The 23280-nt window shown below is 50.8% G+C and overlaps 1 protein-coding gene across 1 annotated transcript in view; it reads left to right on the top strand.

Annotated features, from left to right (window-relative positions):
• ppp2r5d (protein phosphatase 2, regulatory subunit B', delta) overlaps window positions 1–23280 on the top strand; it is a 36216-nt gene that overhangs the window by 10506 nt on the left and 2430 nt on the right. Inside the window, exons 4-16 of the mRNA XM_035401169.1 lie at window positions 6152–6351; window positions 9647–9757; window positions 10400–10492; window positions 11891–12021; window positions 12857–12916; window positions 13588–13696; window positions 14088–14141; window positions 14827–14997; window positions 16797–16924; window positions 18953–19054; window positions 20071–20143; window positions 21701–21739; window positions 22822–22938. Coding sequence (XP_035257060.1) covers window positions 6152–6351; window positions 9647–9757; window positions 10400–10492; window positions 11891–12021; window positions 12857–12916; window positions 13588–13696; window positions 14088–14141; window positions 14827–14997; window positions 16797–16924; window positions 18953–19054; window positions 20071–20143; window positions 21701–21739; window positions 22822–22938 — 1388 coding nt within the window. The remainder of the gene's footprint in view (window positions 1–6151; window positions 6352–9646; window positions 9758–10399; window positions 10493–11890; window positions 12022–12856; window positions 12917–13587; window positions 13697–14087; window positions 14142–14826; window positions 14998–16796; window positions 16925–18952; window positions 19055–20070; window positions 20144–21700; window positions 21740–22821; window positions 22939–23280) is intronic.

The following is a 23280-nucleotide window of genomic DNA, read 5'->3' as shown; positions in this document are numbered from 1 at the left end:
CATGCGATGTGGGTCATGCGATGTGGGGCATGCGATGCGGGGGCATGCGATGCGGGAACATGCGATGAGGCATGCGATGTGGGGCATGCGATGCGGGGGCATGCTATGCAGGGCCATGCGATGTGGGGCCATGCGATGTGGGGCATGCGATGTGGGGCATGCGATGAGGCATGCGATGTGGGGCATGCGATGCGTGGGCATGCGATGCAGGGCCATGCGGCGTGCTGTTGTGTTTGTACGTTTCACGTGTGTCCGGGTTGCGATTACAGCGGTTAGCCCATAACCCCCATCACACTGTACCAGTGGCTAACGCCACAACCGACTGAAGCGTGATTTGAAATCGTTCGCTCTCCGCTTGTGGCGGGGTCTTCTCCACAACCGCCAAAATGGCAGTTAGGGTTTTTTTAGCGGTCCCCGGGTCTCGCCATTGGCAGTCCGCTAGGCGAACGGGAGAGTGCCAGGGCTCGGAGGAAGCTTCCAGAGACTCCCTTTCCTCCCTTTGTGTGGGGGGCGGGAGTCAATGCCACCCCCCCCCCCACCCCCCCATAGGCATAGCTTTAACCTTCCCGTAGCTTGTGCCACCTGCCATGATCCATGTTGCCTTGTTGCTGCAGTTATGCCCCAATCTGTCACTTTCTCCCAGTCTGCCCGTATTGGACCTGCCCGTGCACACACCTCCCCCCCCCCCCCCCAATAACCACCTCACTGCTATGAATCACCGCTTTGCTGCTTTCGCCCTCACTGTCTCTGCAGTGGAATGATTGATCACGGCCAAAGCCGGCTGCTGGTACCCTCAGAGCGCAATACCACCTCTTTCTGCTGGGGGGGGGGGGGGGGCGGCAGCGGCAGGGGGTGGGTTGGGGGGTGAAGGGTGACATACATAACATCTGTCTCCCGAGAAGATTCCGGAATTGCAAATCTTGATGCCCTCCCCCCCCCAAACCCCCCAATAATCACAACAGGAGGCAGTGCCTTTTCAGAATATTCCAGAAACGCACTCCTGCTGTTCGCCCTCCCGATGAGAACAGAAGGCGCTCTCACACACACCTGGAGGCCTCAGGCCTGATTTTGCACAACGGGGGAAGGAACGTTTGAGTTTGAGGCTGGTCGTGAGATTCGAGATTCGTGCGACGACAACAAGTTTCTGTGCGTTACACAATTCCTGTTGACATTCGCGGCAGTCGGATTTAATACTGCACCTGTTACGTGCTCAGTGCTAGCTGCGGGGCACACAGAACCCATGCTATCCTTCTACCTTTCTAATATTCTAATTCCATGTTTGAACATGTGCCATTTTAGCGAGGGGTGGTTGGCAGTAAATCTATTAGGTCGTTAACATTTAGGTATTTGGCAGATGGTTGTATCCTCAGGGCTTCCAGTGGTGAATACATAATGGCTTAACCCATTAAAGACCAGGATGTCGGTGCTGCAGCCAATTGCAGTAGTTAGTACATTAGCCAACAGCATAATATTAAGTGGTCCATGGCATCCGTTATCCATGGTAGTAGTCGGAGGTAAGAGGGGGATTGGGGATGTACTGCAGTGGTTTCAGTAGCAACTGGGGTTGAAGATCTAGTGTCACATATAACATGGGTAGAGCTGGTAAACCCATCATAAACTCTTAGGGTTTAGCTTCTGCTGGGCCATGATGCAATGTAGGCGGGCGTGGTTTTTAATTTGTGGGAGAAGATGGGCAGGGACTTTGCTGCCCTCGCTGTGGTTGGGAGCTCACTCCACCGCTGAGAGGCTGGAGGAGAGAGTAGAGAATAGAGACGTGATTGCAGGTGAGAAGGTGCAGGTCCTCCTGCTGCAGTAGAGGCTATGGCTGCAGAGGCTATGGCTGCTTGGGGCTGATTAAAGATGAGATCAACTGGCGCATTCCTCATCAACTGGGGGGGGGGGGGGGGGCTGATGGTGCATGCTGGGAGACCAGCGAGGAGAAGGCCCCAGTGCCCAGTCAGGACCGCGCGAGGGCTCTGTACAGTGAGCCGGTCCTGGGGGGCCACCACAGTAAGAGACCTCTCGCACACCGAGGGCCACCGAGGAGAAGAACTTAAACTGAAGACGGGACAGAGTGCCAACTTGTAATCGACAAAACAAAAAGCCTGGATGACGTGCGTGCGGGGCGTGGGGAAGACCGGCGTGCTGCGGGACGTGCTGACAGGTCTCAGCGCTGGGTGAAGGAGGCTTCGCTGCTGAAGAGCGCCCGGCTTCTTCCCCTGCATCGCCGCGGCTGCCGAGCCGTCCGCTGGATTGTGATTGAAGCGTCCTCTTCCTGCAGGAGCACCTGATGCCTCCCACCTGTTCCGCAGCGCTGTGGTGGAAGAGGACGGCGTGTTATTTTCAGGGTGTTCTGGTGGAGCGGAAAGTCGGACGTGGGTGGGTGGGTGGATGGGGGGGGGGGAGGGGCGCTCGGTTTGGTGAGGCGTGAGCGCTCCGCCTCGCTGGTGCTGGACTCTTTGCGCCACCCGACCCGGCACGTCCGAGCCGAGGGTCGGGCCTCCTGGCCCCACCCTGCAGGACCAGCCCGTGTCATGGCTGCCCCTAATCCGCCATGCCCCTCTCGGCCCCCGAAGGCGGGTTCACCCTCCCCCCCCCCTCCTCCCCCCATCCACCCACCCACCCACGTCCGACTTTCCGCTCCACCAGAAAACCCTGAAAATAACACGCCGTCCTCTTCCACCGCAGCGCCGCGGAACAGGTGGGAGGCGTCAGGTGCTCCTGCAGGAGGAGGACGCTTCAATCGCCCCCCCCCCCCCCCCCCCGAGGCTCCTTCAAACTCGGTATTTCCCTGAGACTCTTCCATTTTCCCCTTCTGCAAGGGGACGGAGCCCGCAGCCCTGCTGTCGTTTCCTCTGCGCTCAGGCCCCTTAGCGGGCTCTGGAGACTCCCTGTCCCCCTCGTGCAGCCGTGAGAGAAATGGCGCGTCCCTGTGAGACGGCGCAGAGCCGCCTGCACTGCGCTACGTGTGTGGTTTGATTGCCCCGCTCCCTCCGGTGGGGGGGGGGGGGGGGGGGCAGCGACTGCAGATGGCATCACATGGCTCAGGAGGTAAGAGCGGTTTGTCTGGCAGTCGGAGGGTTGCCGGTTCGATCCCCTGCCCTGGGTGCGAGTCGAAGTGTCCCTGAGCAAGACACCTGACCTCTAATTGCTCCCAACGAGCTGATTGGTAACGACCTTGCATGGCAGCCTTTCACCGTTTGTGTGTCTGTGTGTGTGTGTGTGTGTGTGTGTGTGAGTGAATGGGTGAATGAGAGGCATCAGTTGTAAAGCGCTTTGGATAATAGAGTGCTATATAAATGCAGTTCCATTTACCATTTATAAGCCGTTTGTGAAAAGGAGGGGAGGCCTTGTGAACGTTAGCCTCTCGGGTGCATCTCCTCGACGCCTGAATGAAGAATATTTACAGTGAACGACTTTCTGTAAGACGATATCCACCGTAACGTAATCGTCTCCTTCGGCTGTGTTTAATTGGTCTTCACCCTTCCCACTGGTTAAATATTATATTTCAACTTACTCGTCTAACCTTTATGAGGGTTGTGTCCTTTTGTGCTTTTAAAATATAACCCTGAAGAAGGCGTAGAATGTGGAAATGCATTAATACAGTGTTCATATCTTAATAAACATTGTCCACATTTTCCTCTTGTTTACATCGGCTGTGGCTTGGACATGTATCTGTATCAGGCTGTGGCAGGACAGACCCGGGGTGAATGTTTCAGAAAGCGGGGTGCGAAGTCCTCGCTGTGTTTCGCCGCGTGCTTTCCCCTCTTCGTACCTGCGTGGCAAACCTCACCTGAGCCCGTAATGAGCTGGCATGTCGCTGTCACATAGCGGGGTAATCTGCGGAGAGCGCGGCGACATCGAGATCTCAAAATAAGCCGCACGCGAGACATTCGACAGCGCGGTGCAAAAAAATGGCTCGTCGTGACGACCAGCTACAGCCAGCCGCTCCCCCCCCCCCCCCGCCCGCCCGCCAATCCCTGCCTCCCTCTTCTCCTTTCTCTTTCCTGGTTTGCTCTTTGTCTCCGCTTTACCATTTCTGGCTGCATTAATCATCTCCTGTCCTGCCAGCACACACTAACAGCACTCAGATATATTCTGTTTGCTATTAAGGCATGAGTTATTATCTCAGGGTGTTTTAGCGACGTTTTGCCTGTTTTCGTCTGCAATTTTTTTTTTCCGAACCGGGTTTTTCTCAGCCCAGCGCCGTGACAACCGACGACCTTAACGAGCTTAACGAGCGCGGCCACGCCCTTAAGGATCGCCGCCTCTCGGGAAGTGACCGCTCCTGCCCCAGATTCATCCATCCCGTCGTTTCTCTTTGTTCGCATTCGATTCACGCGGCTCCCCAAAAAAGGGGGATCGATGTTTTATGCGTTCACGCGTGCGTGCCCGGTTGCCCTGGCGATAGCGCCGCGGGCGGCGCCGCCTATTCAGAAACACGGCCGGCGTCGCCCTGCTAGCTTCACCTCGGATGTTGTGCTTCGAGCCAACCCTCTGTTTTGCGCTTATCTTGGTATCGTCTGCGCTCGCTATCTTGCACCTATCAACGTGCATCACATTTCATAAGCGGTGTGCAAGTCTCTGGTGTCCCTGTGTCTTAAAATAAACGTGTGTGCGGGAGCAGGATTGAGACTTGAGGTGTGTCTGCTGTTCCCTGACCTTACATGACCTTCTGTTCATTTCAAAATTAAAGTAGTTGAGCCTTCTGCTGCAGAACTGAGTGTTTTTTATTATTATTTTTCTCTTCTTTTTTTTTTCTTTTTTTACAGATTTGAATTGTTCCCTACCATAGTATTTTTCTTAGTTTTCTCAGTGTCTTAGTTTTTGACTTTAATTCTTTAAGGCTCCAGACCTGATTCTTTTTTGATTCTTTGTAGTTTTCTTAGACTGTATTCTTCTTGGATTTCATAGACAGCGCCTTAGTTTTTGGCTTAAGTCTGAATAATGACAGTAATTGCAGTTGAAAGCCTCCCAGTGTCACTCATAACATGAGGAAGTTATTTCACTGCTCCTGATATGAGTTTATGTGTTTAGTTTGCCAAAAGAGATAAGTCTAGCACGTATCTGACTCAAAGCTTTTTATGTTATGTGCTGACGTGCTTCACCCTCGATGGCAGTATTTTACAGTTGATGGTTCTTTAATATGGCGTGGGAATTCTGTGGCAGCCTATTGGTCAGATCATCAGACTGACCAATAGGCTGCCAGCTGTGTGGAAAAGCCACTGTTGCACCTTTATTTACCCTGGAGCTGAGTGCTTTAACTCAGTCACTTCTGTGGGAATTTAAGCATCCTCTCATGCAAGTGCATAATCACAGTCATAATATAATAAAAACATGTTTCTGCCAGCAGTAATAATAATAACAATGAGAAGTAATTCTGTAAAGCATACCAGTGCTGCGGGATGCTGGTTGACTCACCTTGTTAAGGTACTGCTCTGGGGCTTAGCATCGAATCCTGACTGTGCCAGTGTGGTCTGTTTCTGACAGCCCTGCAGGGTGCTACGCAGTCGTTCGAGCATCGCTCACGGATGGGGGAGGGGGGGGGGGTCTCAGTCATCCGGAATGATTGTTACTTGTCGTGCGCAGGGAATGCCCCCCCCCCTCACCCCCCCCACCCCCTCTGGTGGTCAGGTGGGCACCTACAAGCCTGCCAGTCAACTTGTACCTGAAGTGTCTTCATCTGACTCACGCCTGTGTGAGCTTGACTTGAACTGTGGCGTGATGCGAAACACTGGCTGACATTGCAGGCTTAAAATTAGAGCACGTGCTTGTCTGTGCTGTCAGGAATTTGTTGCGGCAGTTAGTGCTGATGTATTCCAAACTGGGGAGAAAAGGGTGGGGGGGGGCTTCACAAAATAATGCTTGCAAGGGTTGATAGTAATAAACAAAGTGGGTACTAGGCTTTCCTCATTTTGACCTTTGACCTCCATGAGCTGTCCATGCAGAACAGTAGCAACTTTTTCAGAAGAGCAGTGTTGAACAGCTGCATAGTTTTTGTTGTGGTATTGGGGGTGGGGACGATTGCACGTGACCATGCGTGTGTGTGGAGTTTGGCTGTGATGTCTCCAGTCTCATTAACCCTTTCTTGCTTCTCTCTCTCCCCCGCTCTCCTCTGACTCCGCCCATCCCCCCCCCCCCCCGCGCTCAGATGCCCCGCCCATCGACAGGGAGGAGCTGTTCGTGCAGAAGCTGCGGCAGTGCTGCGTGCTGTTCGACTTCGTCACCGACCCGCTCAGCGACCTCAAGTACAAGGAGGTGAAGCGCGCCGGCCTCAACGAGATGGTGGAGTACATCACGCACAACCGCGACGTGGTCACCGAGGCCATCTACCCCGAGGCGGTCATCATGGTGAGAGAGACCGCGGAGAACGCAGCACCTCCTCCTCCATCCCCCTTCCCCCTCCCCCCCACCCCCCTACCTCGCCCTGGCCGCTCTGGGGCGTCGCCTTCCCTGTGTGACGGTGAATTTAAATGCCCCGAAATGTGTTTTTTTTTTTTTTTTTTTTTTTTTTAATGACGCAACAGCCTTAGATTTTCAAATGCATTGCCTGCATTCAATTCTCCAGATATTGTTTCTACCATCATCTTCTGAAACTTTAGACCAGAGTTCAACTAGTCCATGGTTATAACGTCTGTTATGCTTTGGAGCAGTTTTGCACGCATTTACACAGATAATGGCTTTTTACACCATATCTGCTCCAGTATCAGCTGGGTTTGTATTTTTTGATATTTGTTGAAATCTGTCCTTGGAATGAATTGGGAATTTAGTGCTTTTTAAAAAAATGTTTTTGCGAATCTGAGTTGATAAGAGGCTGTCCCATTATCTGGGTTTTAAGTGGGAAACTGCTGTCCCTGTTATAACCTGCTGGAGTGTGCACTGTTATCTCTGTGGGCTGTGTATTAACTGAAAGGTTGTGTGGTTGTGAAAGGCTCCATGTTACTTTAATATATTAGAGTGCTACATCTCCTCCCAGACTGTGTACCTGGTGTCCCTCGTCTTCCTCCCTCAGTCTGGCACTAAAAGAGGTGCATTAGTGCGCTCACACACTGTCTGACAGTTTTAGGGACAGTAACATGCAGGGCGTAGTTACCAGCTGGGGATTTTAAGTCCGTTCCTTATATATTACACAGTGCCCAAAGATGGCTTGTAGATGATCTGTCTTAGTGCTCCTGCAGTTTTACCAATCAGCTACTTTTCAGCACGGAGGGGGGGGGGGGGGCAGGGCCGGAGCTGGTCAGGGTGTAGGGGTGATTTTAATTTGTCCCTACTCCGTGATGGGTGGAGGCACTGCTGCAGGGGGCGGGGCTTCATAGTCAACACCGGGGGTGGGGGTGGGGGAGCGGAGGGGGGGGGGTTGCGATGCCACATGGTGAATGGTAAATGGACTGCATTTATATAGCACTTTTATCCAAAGCGCTTTACAATTGATGCCTCTCATTCGCCAGAGCAGTTAGGGGTTAGGTGTCTTGCTCAAGGACACTTCGACATGCCCAGGGCGGGGTTTGAACCGGCAACCCTCCGACTGCCAGACAAGCGGTCTTACCTCCTGAGCTATGTCGCCCCTGCCACATGTGGAGTCCTATAAAAAGCCGGGCTGGAAGACAGGTTTTCGGCTTCTCTCTCTGAGCGCCCCCCCCCCCCCTTCCCCCGACACCCGACAGCCAGATGCTGCAACCACAGGCTCAGCTAAGGCTCAGGGGCTACAGCGGTGGGTAGAACCCGCTCACCCTCTGGGAAAACGGGAGGTCGTTATTTATTTTGGGCCGTAAGTCAGTCAGGCAGGCCTGTCGTTGGGCAGGACGTCCCGCGTCTGCGTCCGTGCCGGTGCCGGGTGCCGCCGCTCTTGTCCGCGCGCAGCCGATGGGAACGGGCTGATGGGTAGGTCGCCGCCGGCGACAGGGAGGCCGTGGCATCCGATTTTTTTATTTTTCTCCGAGAGCTCACGTCAGCGGCGACACCCCTGCTGCGGTGCGCAGGCAGGGTAACCACGGCAACTACTCACCCCCCCCAACCCCCAGCTTCCCCCCCCCCCCCATGTTGTGCATTTCACAGCCCAGCTGTCCCTCCCTCCCCCCCCCCCCCCCCCCCAGCGCTCACCTGCCGCTCCCGGGAAGTGCGCAGTAGGCGGTGCCCGTCGGGGGGTGTGGGGGGGGGGGGGGGGGGCGTTTTGTTCTAAAAGCGGGAGCTTGTGACATCAGCCGTGACATCATCACCTGTCAGAGCTCGGGCTGACAGGACAGTCTGCCCCTGTGGCTGGCCGGAGGGAGAGAGTCAGCTGGCTGCAGAACGAGGCCTGTCCTTTAATCACCTTTAGGGGATCACCTCATGGGGTTTGCGTGGGACAGCTGCCTGTATTTTAAAGCTTTCAGACCTGTGTGAATACATTAAAAAATCCGTATTTTCTTCAGCTAACATTATCATTCTAACATTAGCTGGCATGGTAACCATGCCTGTTTGCTTGCTAATTAGAAATTAATGTTAGTTTACAGTAGGTATCTCCTTTTACTGGGCTCTTTATGGTTGATTTTGCGTATTCCATCTTCCCTGTTCCGTGGCCACTAGGCTAGAAACTGCATCTTTGGAAATTTTTCCAAATATGACTAACGTCCGACTGTTTTTGAAGCTATCTGTAGTCAGAATTGACATTGTGGAATACAAGGAACTGCTGTAAAAGGGTAAACCAGCAAGTCATTTCCAATTCCACTTTTAATTGGTACTACATTATGATGATATAGCTGCCAGTCGGTAAATAGATGCTGTGATATCGTCGACCCGCTCCATCTGTGCTGTGCATCTCTCTTTGACTCACACGTACACTGACGTTCCTCGGTGATTCACCAGTCGACTGATAGCGTTAATGTCTTCCAGCTTGGCGGTGAGGCGAACAAAAAGCCTGCTTTGCCAGCTTCACTTTTTAATTTTTAAAATTTTTATTATTTTGGTATGCTTTCTTATATTTAATGGATGTCACTGACGATTAGTGCAGTCTCGGCGTCTTGTTGCTTGTAGCTTTGATTTGAAAGTGGCATCTTCAACTCAACTGCGTTAGCAACAAGGTAGCTAGCCTGAAGGTATTCCCAGGTGCGTTGGGGATAGGCGACAGGGATTTTATCAAAGTAAAGCGGAGACGCTTCTGTTGGAGTTACATTTTTTTTGTCAAGCAAACAATTTTGAGGAGCGTGCAAAATTTAGGTGAGCGTTTCTGTATCAGTAATGTAAGGTTATGCTTCAAATGATTTCATAATGGATGAATTCATAAAATATTCACATGGAATAGAGACGTGAAAAATGCAGAAAAGCTTTGCTCACTGAATAATGACAGTCACTGCTGGCAATCGCTATTTCTCCTGACCTGGCTACGTCGATGTCCGCCTATGATGAAAGAACTAACAGATTCGACCTGACAATGGCACGCCTGGTTTATATCTGGAAAATATGAGAAAATAATTATGTTATACCGGCGAACCATACGGAGTGACAGGTTGTGTGTTTGCGTTGTCTCCTACTCAATTTCCTGCCCTCAGCCCCCCCCCCCCCCCCATCATAAACACCCCAGTCCTCTCTGTGTGTGTTTGCCTGGCCTGCTGGGGCAGGAGAGGCTGTGGTTAATAGCGGAGGTAGTGACGGGCGCTGGTCTGTTCAGTTTTCAGTGAATCTCTTCAGGACCCTGCCGCCGTCCTCGAACCCGACGGGGGCGGAGTTTGACCCCGAAGAGGACGAGCCCACCCTAGAAGCGGCCTGGCCGCACCTGCAGGTGCACACTCCCACCCCACACATTCCCCAAAATCACCATTATTTACATATGTGCACATACATACGCACTGTATGACCAAACGTATCTGGACACCCTTTTGGTCTGGGGCTGTTTTTCATGGTCTAATCGCCCAATCAGCCCCCCAAACTCTCTAATGCTCTTCTGGCTGAATGGAAGCAAATTCCTGCAACAGTGCTCCAACATCTAGTATTAAGCCTTCCCAGAAGAGTTGAGGTTGTTATAGCAGCAAAAGGTGGACCAACTCTATATTAATGTCCATAATTTTGTATGAGATGTTGGATGTCAGGTTTCCACATATTTTGGTCATGTAGTGTATTTCTATATATATACATACATATACGAACATTATGCGTGTCCAACTAGTACTATTGTTGGAAAAATCAAAACAAAAAGGATTAGACACCCAGTTTTACCCAATTGTTTCCAGCACCAGCCACTATGTTTCTACCAGTTGCTATGAAACAGAAAAGGTTTTGATTGAGGGAACCATAAACAAATGCTGTTGTGGAGTCTTGATAGAATTTATAGCGTTGTTTACAACCTCATTTTTGCTCGTGCCTAAAATGGCAGCCCTGTTGGCATTGACACCGGCTGTGACTGCGTCCGCCGTTTCCTTCGCAGCTGGTGTACGAGTTCTTCTTACGATTCCTGGAGTCGCCCGATTTCCAGCCCAACGTCGCCAAAAAATACATCGACCAAAAGTTTGTATTATCCGTGAGTACCTCGCCTTCTTTACCCTTTATCTGGACGGATAGTGTGCCTAGTGCCAGGGATCTGCCGGTCCCTAGACTACATGTGTACATGCTGTTTAGACAGAGGCCGATAAGTGTGTGGAGCATTTTCGTTCTCTCTCTCACTCTCTCTCCCTCATTCACACACACACTCTCTCTCTCTCATACTCCCACTCTCTCTCTCTCTCTCTTTCCCTCTCTCCCTTCCTCACTCCCGCTCTCTTCCTCCCTCTCACTCTCACTCCCCCTCTCTCTCTCTCTCTCTCTCACACTCCTTCTCTCTCTCTCTCTTTCTCTCACACGCTCCCGGTCTGCAAATGAGAGCACATCCCGGGCAGGGGAATTAGCCTGGATTGTTATGCATGATCGGTGACAAGCTCGCGCCTCGGTCGAATTCATGAATATTAAGAGCGGTGTGACAGTAACCCCCCCACCCCCCCCGCCGCAGCTGCTGCCGCCGCCGCCATCTTTCCGGAATGTTCCCCACACCACAGCCTCACGAGGAGCATTGCCGTGCCCGTGGGCCTCGCCCCCTCCTAATCTTACGGGCCCGCATTGTCCAAATGAGCCCCATTCATTGATTCGCATGGTGCCGTAGTTTCTTTAGCAGGCTCCTGCAGCCCCCCGTGGGCGAGGTGAACCTGCCTGTGGAATTGCACGTTTATGCCGTCAAGCGGGGGGGATCCGGTTACGAATAATAAAAGAGCGGTTGGGTTGCCAGATTTAGCTGCCGTGGTGTAGCGAGCGCGAGCTGCTTCCGACCACAAGCCCAAGGCCTGCGCTACAGCAAGCAGTTTCAGCTTGGGCTGTGTTATTAACTGAATATGATTGTGAGTCAGAAGGTTGGGACACAGTTAATCGCACGCGGATGGGGCAGGGGTGTACTGTCTTTTCCGAAAAGGGCCAGGTGTGGGTGCAGGTGTTTGTTTCAGCCCAGCGTTATGACACCTGATTAATTTAATTAACTAATGGTCTTCAATCAGGACCCTGATGAGTAGAATCCGGTGTCATAGTGCTCGGCAAGAACAAAAAAGCTGCACCCACACCGGCCTTTTTTTCGGATAAGATTGGACACCCCTGGTCTGGGGAATCTGGTTTTATTGAAGGGAAGGAGGTGGCTCATGCCCTCTTTTGACTTCAGCAGGTTGCCAGATTACGTAGCTCATGCCCTCTTTTGACTTCAGCAGGTTGCCAGATTACGTAGCTCATGCCCTCTTTTGACATCAGCAGGTTGCCAGATTACGCAGCTCATGTCCTCTTTTGACTTCAGCAGGTTGCCAGATTACGCAGCTCATGTCCTCTTTTGACTTCAGTGGGTTGCCAGATTACGCAGCTCCGTGGTGTGTAACGGTGGTGTCTTCCTCCCGGCCCCCCATTGCAGCTCCTGGAGCTGTTTGACAGCGAGGACCCCAGGGAGAGGGACTTCCTGAAGACAATCCTGCACCGCATCTACGGCAAGTTCCTGGGCCTGCGAGCCTACATCAGGCGACAGATCAACAACATATTTTACAGGTGAGGCCCCCCCTCCCCCAGCACAGTGAAGCCGGTGTGCAGCATTTCTCTCCTTCCCCATGTGACACGGGAACATCTGATCAGTCCATCCGTAATCACACTGCCTGCTGGAGAACTAACTGCAGGGCAGTGAAGCCTGTGTGCAGCGTTGATCCCCCCCATGTGACACGGGAACATCTCACCAGTCCGTCCATAATCACACTGCCTGGAGAACTAATTGCTGGGAAGCGAAGGACTAGTATTTTAAGCAGCATGTTTATGCTTTTCCTTTTCGTTGATACAGATTTGGATTGCCCCTATCATATTCACAAGCCGTACTTATCGCTCTGCTCTGCTTCCTCCGGTATTGATTCGACTGAGTGCAGGCGGCGGCGGGCTCGTTCCCTGAAACCCATGACATCAGCTCCCTCTTTATTTCGTAGCGCAGGGTAGCACTGCGGTTGAGGCTTGCGCAGGGCGGGGTCGGAGGAGGACCGCCAAGTGCCGCTAGCGCTTCAGCGAGCGGGCACGTGGGCGTCTGATTGGCCAGGAGCTCCTATCCCCCCCCACCCCCCCCCCCCCCCGAGCGGTTCTCCCGGGCCAATCGGGACACTGCGATCGGCCCGTGTCAGCTGCTGAGTGGGCGGAGAGGGAACAGGTGTGAGGACGAGTGGCGTGCGCCCTCCTAAACCGACGGGTGGAATGTCACAGTGATGGAACGGGCCTACAATTACGGCTGTGCTTTCCAAAACTAAGAAAAGTGGGGAGTGCATTTTGCTGAATTAATTCTGTGATGCCTTCCTTTATTCTTCGTATTGGCAATGACGGGGGGAAAAAATTTGTTTTTCTGTTGCAGGTTTATATATGAAACGGAGCATCATAATGGAATCGCAGAGCTTTTAGAAATCTTAGGAAGGTGGGTACCCTGTTCTTCTTACTTACGGGTGGTAACGGTAGTTTTTGGAGCTTTAATTTAAAAAGATAAAGAAAAATGAAAGTAGTTGTCGAACACATGTATTGATTCCACATATGGAATTTCAATAAAAGCCGTTAAACATTGGAATTCGCCACACTGATATTAACAGATTCAGTAGTCCACATAATTTCACCACAATACTCAAAACATAGCTTGAAGGATAATCACTTCAATGTAGTGCATCTGGTGGTTCATTTTTTTAAATATTATAGCAGTGCATTTTGTCATATCCCTAACAAAATATATTATGAGTAACTAACTGATAAATGAAGGTCCAGTCAGGAATAATAGATTTTTAATTGCTTGCAAACTGAAGCCCGCTCTGTTCTCTCTCTCTCTCTCTCTCTCTCTCTCTCTCTCTCTCTCTCTGTCTCTCCCCCGCTCTCTCTCCCTCTCTCTCTCTCTCTCTCTCTCTCTCTCTCTCTCTCTCTCTCTCTCTCTCTCCCTCTCTCTCTCTCTCTCTCTCTGTCTCTCCCCCGCTCTCTCTCTCTCTCTCTCTCTCTCTCTCTCTCTCTCTCTCTCTCTCTCTCTCTCTCTCTCTCTCTCTCTCTCTCCCTCTCTCTCTCTCTCTCTCCCTCTCTCTCTCTCTCTCTCTCTCTCCCTCTCTCCAGCATAATCAACGGGTTCGCGCTGCCTCTGAAGGAAGAGCATAAGATGTTCCTGATCAGAGTGCTGCTCCCTCTGCACAAAGTGAAGTCTCTGAGCGTGTACCACCCGCAGGTAGCGCCCGCCCGCTCGTTAAGTAAAGGCTCCGCCCCCGCTCGTTAAGTAAAGGCTCCGCCCGCTCGTTAAGTAAAAGCTCCGCCCGCTCGTTAAGTAAAGGCTCCGCCCCCGCTGGTTAAGTAAAAGCTCCGCCCGCTCGTTAAGTAAAAGCTCCGCCCACTCGTTAAGTAAAGGCTCCGCCCGATCGTTAAGTAAAAGTAAAAATGAAGGTCAACACATTCATTAGAAGACAATTATAAATAAAATAAGCCCATATGTGTTTTAAAGTGTAATTCCCCTTTAAGCTGGAAACCACGCCATTCTCTGTGATCTTGTATTATTATTGTATTATTATTATTATTTATTTTATTTATTTATTTTTTTTCTCTTCTCTTCCTTCCTTCCTCAGCTGGCCTACTGTGTGGTGCAGTTCTTGGAAAAAGACAGCAGTCTAACCGAACCTGTAAGTAGGAGACGGGAGGGAGGGGGGCAGGGGCGTGGCGGGGGGGGGGTGGGGGGGGAGTAAAATGGCGGTAATGGCGCTAATAGTCTCGCTGAAGCGTTTAGCCCTCGGCACGCCAGGGGGAGATTACCCGGCAGTTTTGCAGGAAAGGAAAACTCTCCCCGTCCTTAACGATTCCCGCACGTTGCCTGGGATACGACGTAGATCCAGGCTCTAATTAAAAACCTGGAGACAGTCGCTGTGTTGCTTGTGCAGAGATGCGTTTAAAATGCCAAAGCTGACTCACAGAGGGGGGGGAGGGGGAGGGAGGTGGGGGGGGGGGAATCTAACGAAGGGTGCCTAATGTAAATGTGTGAGGTTTAGGTGTCTTGGAAAGCCTGTACCTCACCCATGGCTTATATTTGGAAATCATGATGTCTAGGGGGAAAAAGGTGTCATTATGAGATGGTATTTAATGCAATTTAGTAGGTGTTTTAAAAGTTAAAAAAGGTGGTGTGAACTACTACACACCCACGTCCGTTATATTGCATGTCACACGGTCTTGTGATAACTCTTGTTACTGCAATAATAAAATGTCCCCAGCATGCATAATCTTGTTTAGGGCAAATGGCTGCCATTTCTCCCCCCCCCCCCCGATCCTTCGCCTAACTTACTCCCCCCCCCCCCCCCTCCCTACCTGCCTCAGGTGATCATGAGCCTGTTGAAGTTCTGGCCCAAGACACACAGCCCCAAAGAGGTGATGTTCCTGAACGAGCTGGAGGAGATCCTGGACGTCATCGAGCCGTCCGAGTTCGCCAAGGTCATGGAGCCACTCTTCCGGCAGCTGGCCAAGTGTGTGTCCAGCCCGCACTTTCAGGTGCGTCGCCCCGCCCCGCCCCGCGAGCCCAACGCTCTTCGCTAGCTTTACTTTCCACAGCCGGGCCGGCCATAGGGCCTAGAGCCTCAAGCCAACTGCCATGAAGCCTCCAGCCTCTAGCCAACTGCCATAGAGCAGACATAAAGCCTCCAGCCTCTAGCCAACTGCCATGAAGCCTCCAGCCTCAACCCAACTGCCATAGAGCAGACATAAAGCCTCCAGCCTCTAGCCAACTGCCATGAAGCCTCCAGCCTCAACCCAACAGCCATAGAGCAGACATAAAGCCTCCAGCCTCTAGCCAACTTCCGTAAAGCCTCCAGCCTCAAGCCAACTGCCATAAAGCCTCAAGCCAACTGCCATAGAGCCTCCAGCCTCAACCCAACTGCCATAAAGCCTCTAGCCAACTGCCATAAAGCATCCAGCCTCCTGCCAACTGCCATACAGCCTCTAGCCTAAAGCCAACAGCCATAGAGCCTCCAGCCTCAAACCAACTGCCATAAAACCTCCAGCCTCTAGCCTAAAGCCTCAGTGGAAGCCTGATGATCTTCTGTTAGTCAGGCGTCAGAAGTTCCAACATCACTTATCCCTCCCATATGATGCAGCCTTGACGCTAACATAATACTACCATTGAAAATTTGTCACTAACTTGGCATATTTTGATAGCATACTAACTATAACCACCCTGTCCGTGACTGTGATGGCGCCCCCTTACCCTGATTGGCTTGATGATTACTGAGGGGATGGAAAGGGCCAATGGCGTGGGATCGGGGCGCTGAGGAGGCCTGACTGAAGGTCTGAAAGTGGCCGTGCCGAGCCAGCTCGCCTGGTATTGGCCGAAATTACGGAAACGCAGCCGACGAGCCAATAGGATTTCCTCTGTGGTTTTTGCCGCAGGCAGTGTTTGCCTAACTTCGTTCCCACGGATGAGTGCTGTGGCTAACGGGGACCTCGCTGTGAACATATGGCTGTGCTGGCTTTGCCCTCCCTGTGCCGGCCAACCAAAACAGGGCTCGTGCGGCTCGATGCTCGATGAGGGACCTGCCCTCTCTTTGTTTTGTTTTTTTTTTTCTTGCTCTTGTTTTTTTTTTTTTCCCGGACAGTTTGCGTAAATGAGAAGACTTTGCTTGTGGTTAAGCCATGATGTTTAAGTCCCTGTGTTACTGTAAGGCGTTGTAGTTCAGTGTAAGCTATACTTGTCTGTTTGTTGTAATTATTAAGTGTGATTAATCGGTAACTGGATCCTGTCCACCTGTGAGGTCGGTCCCCTTCCTGAGAGCTGGCTGGTTATTTTTGCGGTGTTTGCAGTTTCATCAGTGCATCTACTGGACCCACTGTTAGGGGAGATTAAATACACTGGGAAAAAATACTGAAATAAAATGTTTTTTCAGCACTTCAGAATGCAGAATTATGCAGATATACAGTATACACATTCATACATACACACCAGACCTTGGTCAAATATGTATATGTTTTGGATTCAAATACTTTTCTGTGCTCAATTGATCTTGCCTGGTGTAATTGAGCCTGCCAATATGACCAGAAGGCGGGGATTACACTTTTTGAGAGTATTTCATTGGTTCCAATACACCAGACAAGATCAATAAAGCGTAGAAAAGTATTTGAATCCAAAACAAATACGTATTTGTCCCAGGTCTGATACACACTGTTGTGAAATATATATTCATTATTATATTTTGAAAAATGATGAAATATTGACAGTGTTTTGCGCTGTACACTGCATTTCCATGTGGGAGACCGTAAGGCTGTAAAGGGCTGTGTGGGGTCTGTGTGTGCTTCAGGTGGCCGAGAGGGCGCTGTACTACTGGAACAACGAGTACATCATGAGCCTGATCAGCGACAACGCCGCCCGCATCCTGCCCATCATGTTCCCCGCCCTCTACAAGAACTCCAAGAGCCACTGGAACAAGTACGTGGCGGTCTCTCTCGCGCCCCGCGCGGCTTCTCGGCTACGTTATGTTTCGCTACGCTGGTGCGCTGGTTAGCGCACCGCGACTGTAGCCAGCATTGTTTCGGTTATGTAGCCTCAAGGTGCAGCACTTTGGTGTGCACTGTGCAGTAGCAGCAGCAGCGGCGGCGGCAGCAGTAATAGTAGCAGTAGTAGCAGCAGCAGCAGCAGCAGTAGCAGTAGCAGCAGCAGCAGCAGTAGCAGTAGAATTAGTACTAGTAGCAGTAGCTGCAGCAGTAGCAGTAGCAGCAGTAGAATTAGTAATAGTAGCAGTAGCAGTAGTAGCAGCAGTAGTAGCAGCAGCAGTAGCAGTACCAGTAGAATTAGTACTAGTAGCAGTAGCAGTAGAATTAGTAATAGTAGCATTAGAAGTAGTAGCAATAGCATTGCTTTGGAAAATGCTGCTTCCTTGGTTTCGACTTGGGATGCACTGAATTCAGGATTCTGGTTTGGAATCTCGTGGTTGTGCTCTAGCTCAATGCCTGATGTGTCATGGAAAGTAAAAGGTGGCCAATTGGGACTGCTCTTTCATAAAATGGTGGGAAGCTTGTCATTTGTGGAGCAGTAAGAAAAGAATGTCAAAAACAACAAGTCTGAGGTTAAACGTATGTGGTCGGAGTTCAAAGGAAGCTGCCTTGCAGGGCTGCCAGTTGTTGAAGCACCTGTGCTAATGCTAGCTGAAGGCCCGTTAGAATAATTGATTGCGGTGGCGATGGTTTTGCTGACCCTGCCGCAGAACTTTTCGATCCGACAGAAAGCTTGACCCAACAGTGCTGGACAGTATCTGTCCTGAAACGGTGACCTTCTGAGTTTTGAGTGAGATGGTAACGAGTCAGAAACGAACCTGCAGCCTTCGCTTGGTCTGTGGTGGAGAATGTTGGGTTCACACGTCTCCTAATCTTACTGAACCTCACAACGCTGTCTTGACACTGAATAATGGGGGATAATGAGATAATAAGCTAATTAGAGACGGAGTGCCACGCCAACTGCGTTAGGATTTGCATGCGATGTGTGTTTCAGACCTGGGTCAAATACGTATTTGTTTTGGATTCAAATACTTTCTCTACACTTTACTGATCTTGTCTGGTGTATTGGAACCAATGAAAGACTCTCAAAAAATTGCAAACCCCGCCTTCTTGTCATATTGGCAGGCTCAATTACACCAGGCAAGAACAATAGAGCACAGAAAAGTATTTGAATTTTAAAAATATACGTATTTGGCCAAGGTCTGGTATGTTGTATATGCTATATTCAGAGGCTTTGATTAGCATATCCCTCCCCCCCCCCCCCCCCCCCCCAAAAAAAACTTTCTGTTAACCTATTTAAATATACCTGTTTTTTGTGTATTTAAAAATAATTATGCATTTTGTTTATATATTTATATATTTGGTCTGTTTGTATCCCACAGGCCGTTGATTTATCTTTATTAAGCAACACTTTCATAATGCCGAGTCGGGCCATAGACAATCAGATTAATGTAATGTTTGTACGGTGTGTCGTGTTTCTGAAGGACCGTGCGAACGGTATGAAACGCTCAGCCACCGGCTGGCGTCCGTCACGGAAAGCGGAGCTAACTCGAGACGGGCGCGTCACAGCGGCGCGCTAATCGCTTCGGCTGCGGTCCCCAGCGCAGGTTTTATTGCGCTGGCCTTGTGGTGACGGCAAACAAACGCTGAGATGGCAGCACAAGCTGTAACGGGGTTGGGGGGGGGGGGGGGAGGGGGGGAGGGGGGGGGGGTAATTATGCAGTTGTCAATATTTAGCAGGCATTCAAGTATTGCCTTTCCTGACCTTTGCCGCTGAATTAGCATTTTGGGGCATACGACGTTTCAACGTGTTTACGTTTCTTTCAGGCTGGCCGCAGCCGTGGTCGTTATGAATGGCCGGTTTTGGAATGTTTTGTTTGAGTTGTGTCTGCGACGTTGGGCCAACGTTTCCCCTTTCCCCTCCCCCCCCCCCCCCCTTCCCCTCTTCCCCTTGCCACGGCAGGACAATACACGGGCTGATCTACAACGCGCTGAAGCTCTTCATGGAGATGAACCAGAAGCTGTTCGACGACTGCACCCAGCAGTACAAGGCCGAGAAACAGAAGTGAGTGCGTTACCCGGGAGACCGCCGTGTTCCGACCGCACCCCCAAAAAAAAAAGGGGCCCGACAGCGGGAGGCCGGGAAACCTTTGGACGCACCTGCGGGAGCGATCGATCGCCCCCTCGCTTTCGGACGCACCTGCGGGGGGGTTGTTGATCTCTCCTTCAAAGGCAGAATAAGACCAAACGCTGCCTTTCGCCCTTTCACAAAGGAACAGGGAGGAACACTGTGACCCCGTAGCGCTCAAACAGTACGACGCCTGCATTTTAAAAATGTTTTCTGAATTTTAGAATTGTATTATTTGTGTTTTTTTTTGTTTTGTTTTGTTTTTTTTTGGAGAGAGAGAGAGAGAGAGCAAGGGAGCGGGCGAGGGAGAGCGAGTGAGAGAGAGAGAGAGTGGGAGCGGGCGAGGGAGAGCGAGTGAGAGAGAGAGAGAGTGGGTGAGGGTGAGAGAGAGAGAGAGAGCGGGTGAGGGAGAGAGAGAGAGGGAGCGGGCGAGGGAGAGAGAGAGCGGGAGCGGGTGAGGGAGAGAGAGAGAGCAAGGGAGCGGGCGAGGGAGAGCGAGTGAGAGAGAGAGAGAGTGGGAGCGGGCGAGGGAGAGCGAGTGAGAGAGAGAGAGAGTGGGAGCGGGCGAGGGAGAGCGAGTGAGAGAGAGAGGGAGCGGGCGAGGGAGAGAGAGAGCGGGAGCGGGTGAGGGAGAGAGAGAGAGAGCGGGAGAGAGAGAGCGGGAGCGGGTGAGGGAGAGAGAGAGAGAGAGAGCGGGAGCGGGTGAGGGAGAGAGAGAGAGAGTGTGTGAGAGAGAGAGGGAGAGAGAGAGCGGGAGCGGGTGAGGGAGAGAGAGAGAGAGAGAGCGGGTGAGGGAGAGAGAGAGAGAGAGAGCGGGTGAGGGAGAGAGAGAGAGAGAGAGCGGGTGAGGGAGAGCGAGTGAGAGAAGCCATCGGTTGTGGGTGGCGGCCGTGTGCGCGTCTCTGCCGGTCCTGACGCCTTGCCTTGCCTTGCCTTGTCTGTTTGGCCCGCAGAGAGAAGTACAAGCTGAAGGAGCGGGAGGAGACCTGGCACAAGCTCGAGGAGCTGGCGAAGCAGAACCCTCAGGTGAGCCAGGTTCTCACCGGGGCGCGCCCGGCTGGACCAGCACCCGACGGCAGACGGCTCTGACGCCGTCCCAGGGACCGGGGCCATGTTCTGCTCCGTGTCTCACCACCGCAGATTTTAAAAAAAGCCGCTGTTTTTACACGCAAATGCCGATTCGGTAACGTGGGACAGGGTGTTTATTGACCGTGAGCGTGCTCGTTCTTTTTTGGGGCTGAGCAGCAGTGGGGTAAGCCAGTCCATATAAGATTGAAAAAAACGTGGAATAATACAGTTCTGTATTAGTACATTGCGCAGTTCTTGCTGACATCTCCAATCATTTCCATGCGTGCATCCTTACAGCTTTGCTGCTATTATAGTGTATATTGTAAAGGAGCATCATCACCCCCACAGTGCAGTGCCTATCCTATGATTTAAAATACTCATGCATGAAGGGGTAAATGCAACATTTATTTCCTTTAGATACACCTTTAATAAACTTTTTTTGTTTTGCTTTATTATGAAAAGGCACACGCTGTATTAATTTCTCTATTTGCAAGAACCGTTTTAGATTAATTAAAAATGTGTTTTGTGTCTCGATTCAGCAGTTGCGGATTTATATTTAATGTCCACTGCTGACACTTTGGCTGCAGTTCTGTGATTCAGCATTCACTATAAATCTGTAGTGCACAGGCTGAATTTAGTGCTTTCAGTTCAACTGAGGCTATGAGTATGGTAGTAATCCTATTTTTCCCTGCTAAATAAGATTTATATGGGTCGTCTTCAGTTGATCAGTTGAAGACAATTTCACGCTCTTGCTTGCTCAAAATTTATGTTAATTGATAAGATTTATATGGATTTATGTCAGGGATTTATGTCTGAACTTTATAATCCGTAATATTATTGGCAGTGAGCTAGTTAATTATATAAAAATGGTGAATTGGCCATAGATTTTTCCTGAAGCATAGTACCATGTAACGTTCTCTTAACATTGAATATGAAAACTATTATTTTTAATATTTGCAAATCTCATTCTGTGAAGCACAGAACTTGCTTGTGATTCGCTGTTACCCGTCTTACTGAAGGCTGTCCGTTCATTAGCCAGTTACACACAGATCTGTCCCTGTCCACTCTCTTATCTCCTCGTCACAGCAATGATATCCCATAATACTCGTCTCCTAGGGAACGGGAGAGGTGGAAAACACACCATCCGGGATTTCAGAATTCTTTGGCACATGAAGACCTGGGGGGGGGGGGCTTTGTGTGAAATGACTTGTCTAACAGAGCTGTTGGGGTGGGGGTGGTGGGGGGGGGGGGAATGTGGTGGTATCTCTTTTTTAAACAAAGTCATGCTTAAATTAATTACCCTCAGATCTTTGTGTTTCAGACAGATTTAATTATCATAGTTCATCTCTCGTGTCTCGCCTCTGGCTCTTTGTGCAGGCGCTGGCTCAGACTGAAGATTTATTTATATATTTATTTTGTTTAAGGCGGCTGATGTTCCAATTAAGAGTAATGGTTTCAGTGCGATGTGGCAGGTCCCTTGTCACATGACCTCTTTTCTGTCTGTCTGCCCTGCAGATTACCAAGGTCCACCCTCCCCTCCACCCACAGGAAGAGGTCAGTTCTGTTGTAATGGAATCGTTTGACAGCTTTGCTTGGTTTTTGAAAAGTGCTGCGGCACTTTAAAAATGAGTGAGACCCTAAACGTTGGAGCATTATTCATGAACTTCAGGTATTTTACTGCCTCTTATTTTAGACCAGATCTAGGGCGGCAGTCCCATTTTCTGACAACCTTCTCAACCTTATTCTTGCTATAGCTTCTTGGTAGTTCTTAATTTTTTTAAACAATCCTGTTCTGTCGTTGTTTCAACATGTTTCCCCCCCCCCCCCCCCCCCCCCCCCAAGATTCCCGCCCAGAAATTAAGGTCAATTCATTCAGTGCCCCGTTTTTTTAGCTTGACGCTGAGTGTTGATTGACTTCACGTTGAACGTTCTCCATGAATGTCAGACTCACGGAGATGTGAGAGAATGTTTTCATTGTTCGTCTGACTGCTGGGTCATGTGACTCCGCTTAATCCGCAGTGCTGATGTTTATCTTCAGGGCAGGGCCAGGGTTTATTCACTGTTTATTAGCTGGCATTGCAAAGCCCTGGGGCTCATCAAGTATCTGCCCTTGTGTGTGTGTGTGTGTGTGTGTGTGTGTGTGTGTGTGTGTGTGTGTGTGTGTGTGTGTGTGTGTGTGTGTGTGTGTGTGTGTGTGTGTGTGTGTGTGTGTGTGTGTGTGTGTGTGTGTGTGTGTGTGTGTGTGTGTGTGTGTGTGTGTGTGTGTGTGTGTGTGTCTGTTTGTGTATGTGTGTGTGTGTGTGCGTGCGTGTGTGCATGTGTGTGTGTGTCCGTGCGTGTGTGTGTGCATGTGTGTGTGTGCACGTGCGTGTGTGTGCATGTGTGTGTGTCCGTGCGTGTGTGTGTGTGTGTGTGTGTGTCTCTTTGTGTATGTGTGCGTGTGTGTGCGTGTGCGTGTGTGTGTTTGTGTATGTGTGTGTGTGTGTGTGTGTCTCTTTGTGTATGTGTGTGTGCGCGTGCGTGTGTGTGCGTGTGCGTGTTTGTGTGTGTGTGCGTGTGTGTGTGTGTGTGTCTGTCTGTTTGTGTATGTGTATGTGTGCGCGTGCGTGTGTGTGCATGTGTGTGTGTGTTTGTAGTTCATGATGTACAATGAGAGCTCGGTGGGGATGCCCCTGTACTCCATGGAAACGGAGACGCCCACCGCTGAAGACATCCAGCTGCTGAAGAAGACCGTGGAGACCGAAGCCACCCAGGTCAGCGCCCGCCCACCTGCGGTATTCAGAGCGACAGACACCCAGCCAAGCCCGATTTACACAGGGGAGAAACCCCAGGATTCAGAGCTGTGTGAGAGAGAGGCATCCAGCACAGGGGAGAAAGCCCAGGATTCAGAGCTGTGTGAGAGAGAGGCATCCAGCACAGGGGAGAAAGCCCAGGATTCAGAGTTGTATCAGAGACAGGCATCCAGCACAGGGGAGAAAGCCCAGGATTCAGAGCTGTGAGAGACAGACATCCAGCACAGGGGAGAAACTCCAGGATTCAGAGCTGTGTGAAAGACAGACATCCAGCACAGGGGAGAAACTCCAGTATTCAGAGCT

The sequence above is a fragment of the Anguilla anguilla genome, chromosome 18, assembly GCF_013347855.1.
Source record: "Anguilla anguilla isolate fAngAng1 chromosome 18, fAngAng1.pri, whole genome shotgun sequence".
Lineage (NCBI taxonomy): Eukaryota > Metazoa > Chordata > Actinopteri > Anguilliformes > Anguillidae > Anguilla > Anguilla anguilla.
Note: the sequence above shows the minus strand (reverse complement) of the source record. Positions and strands in the feature narration are given on the sequence as shown.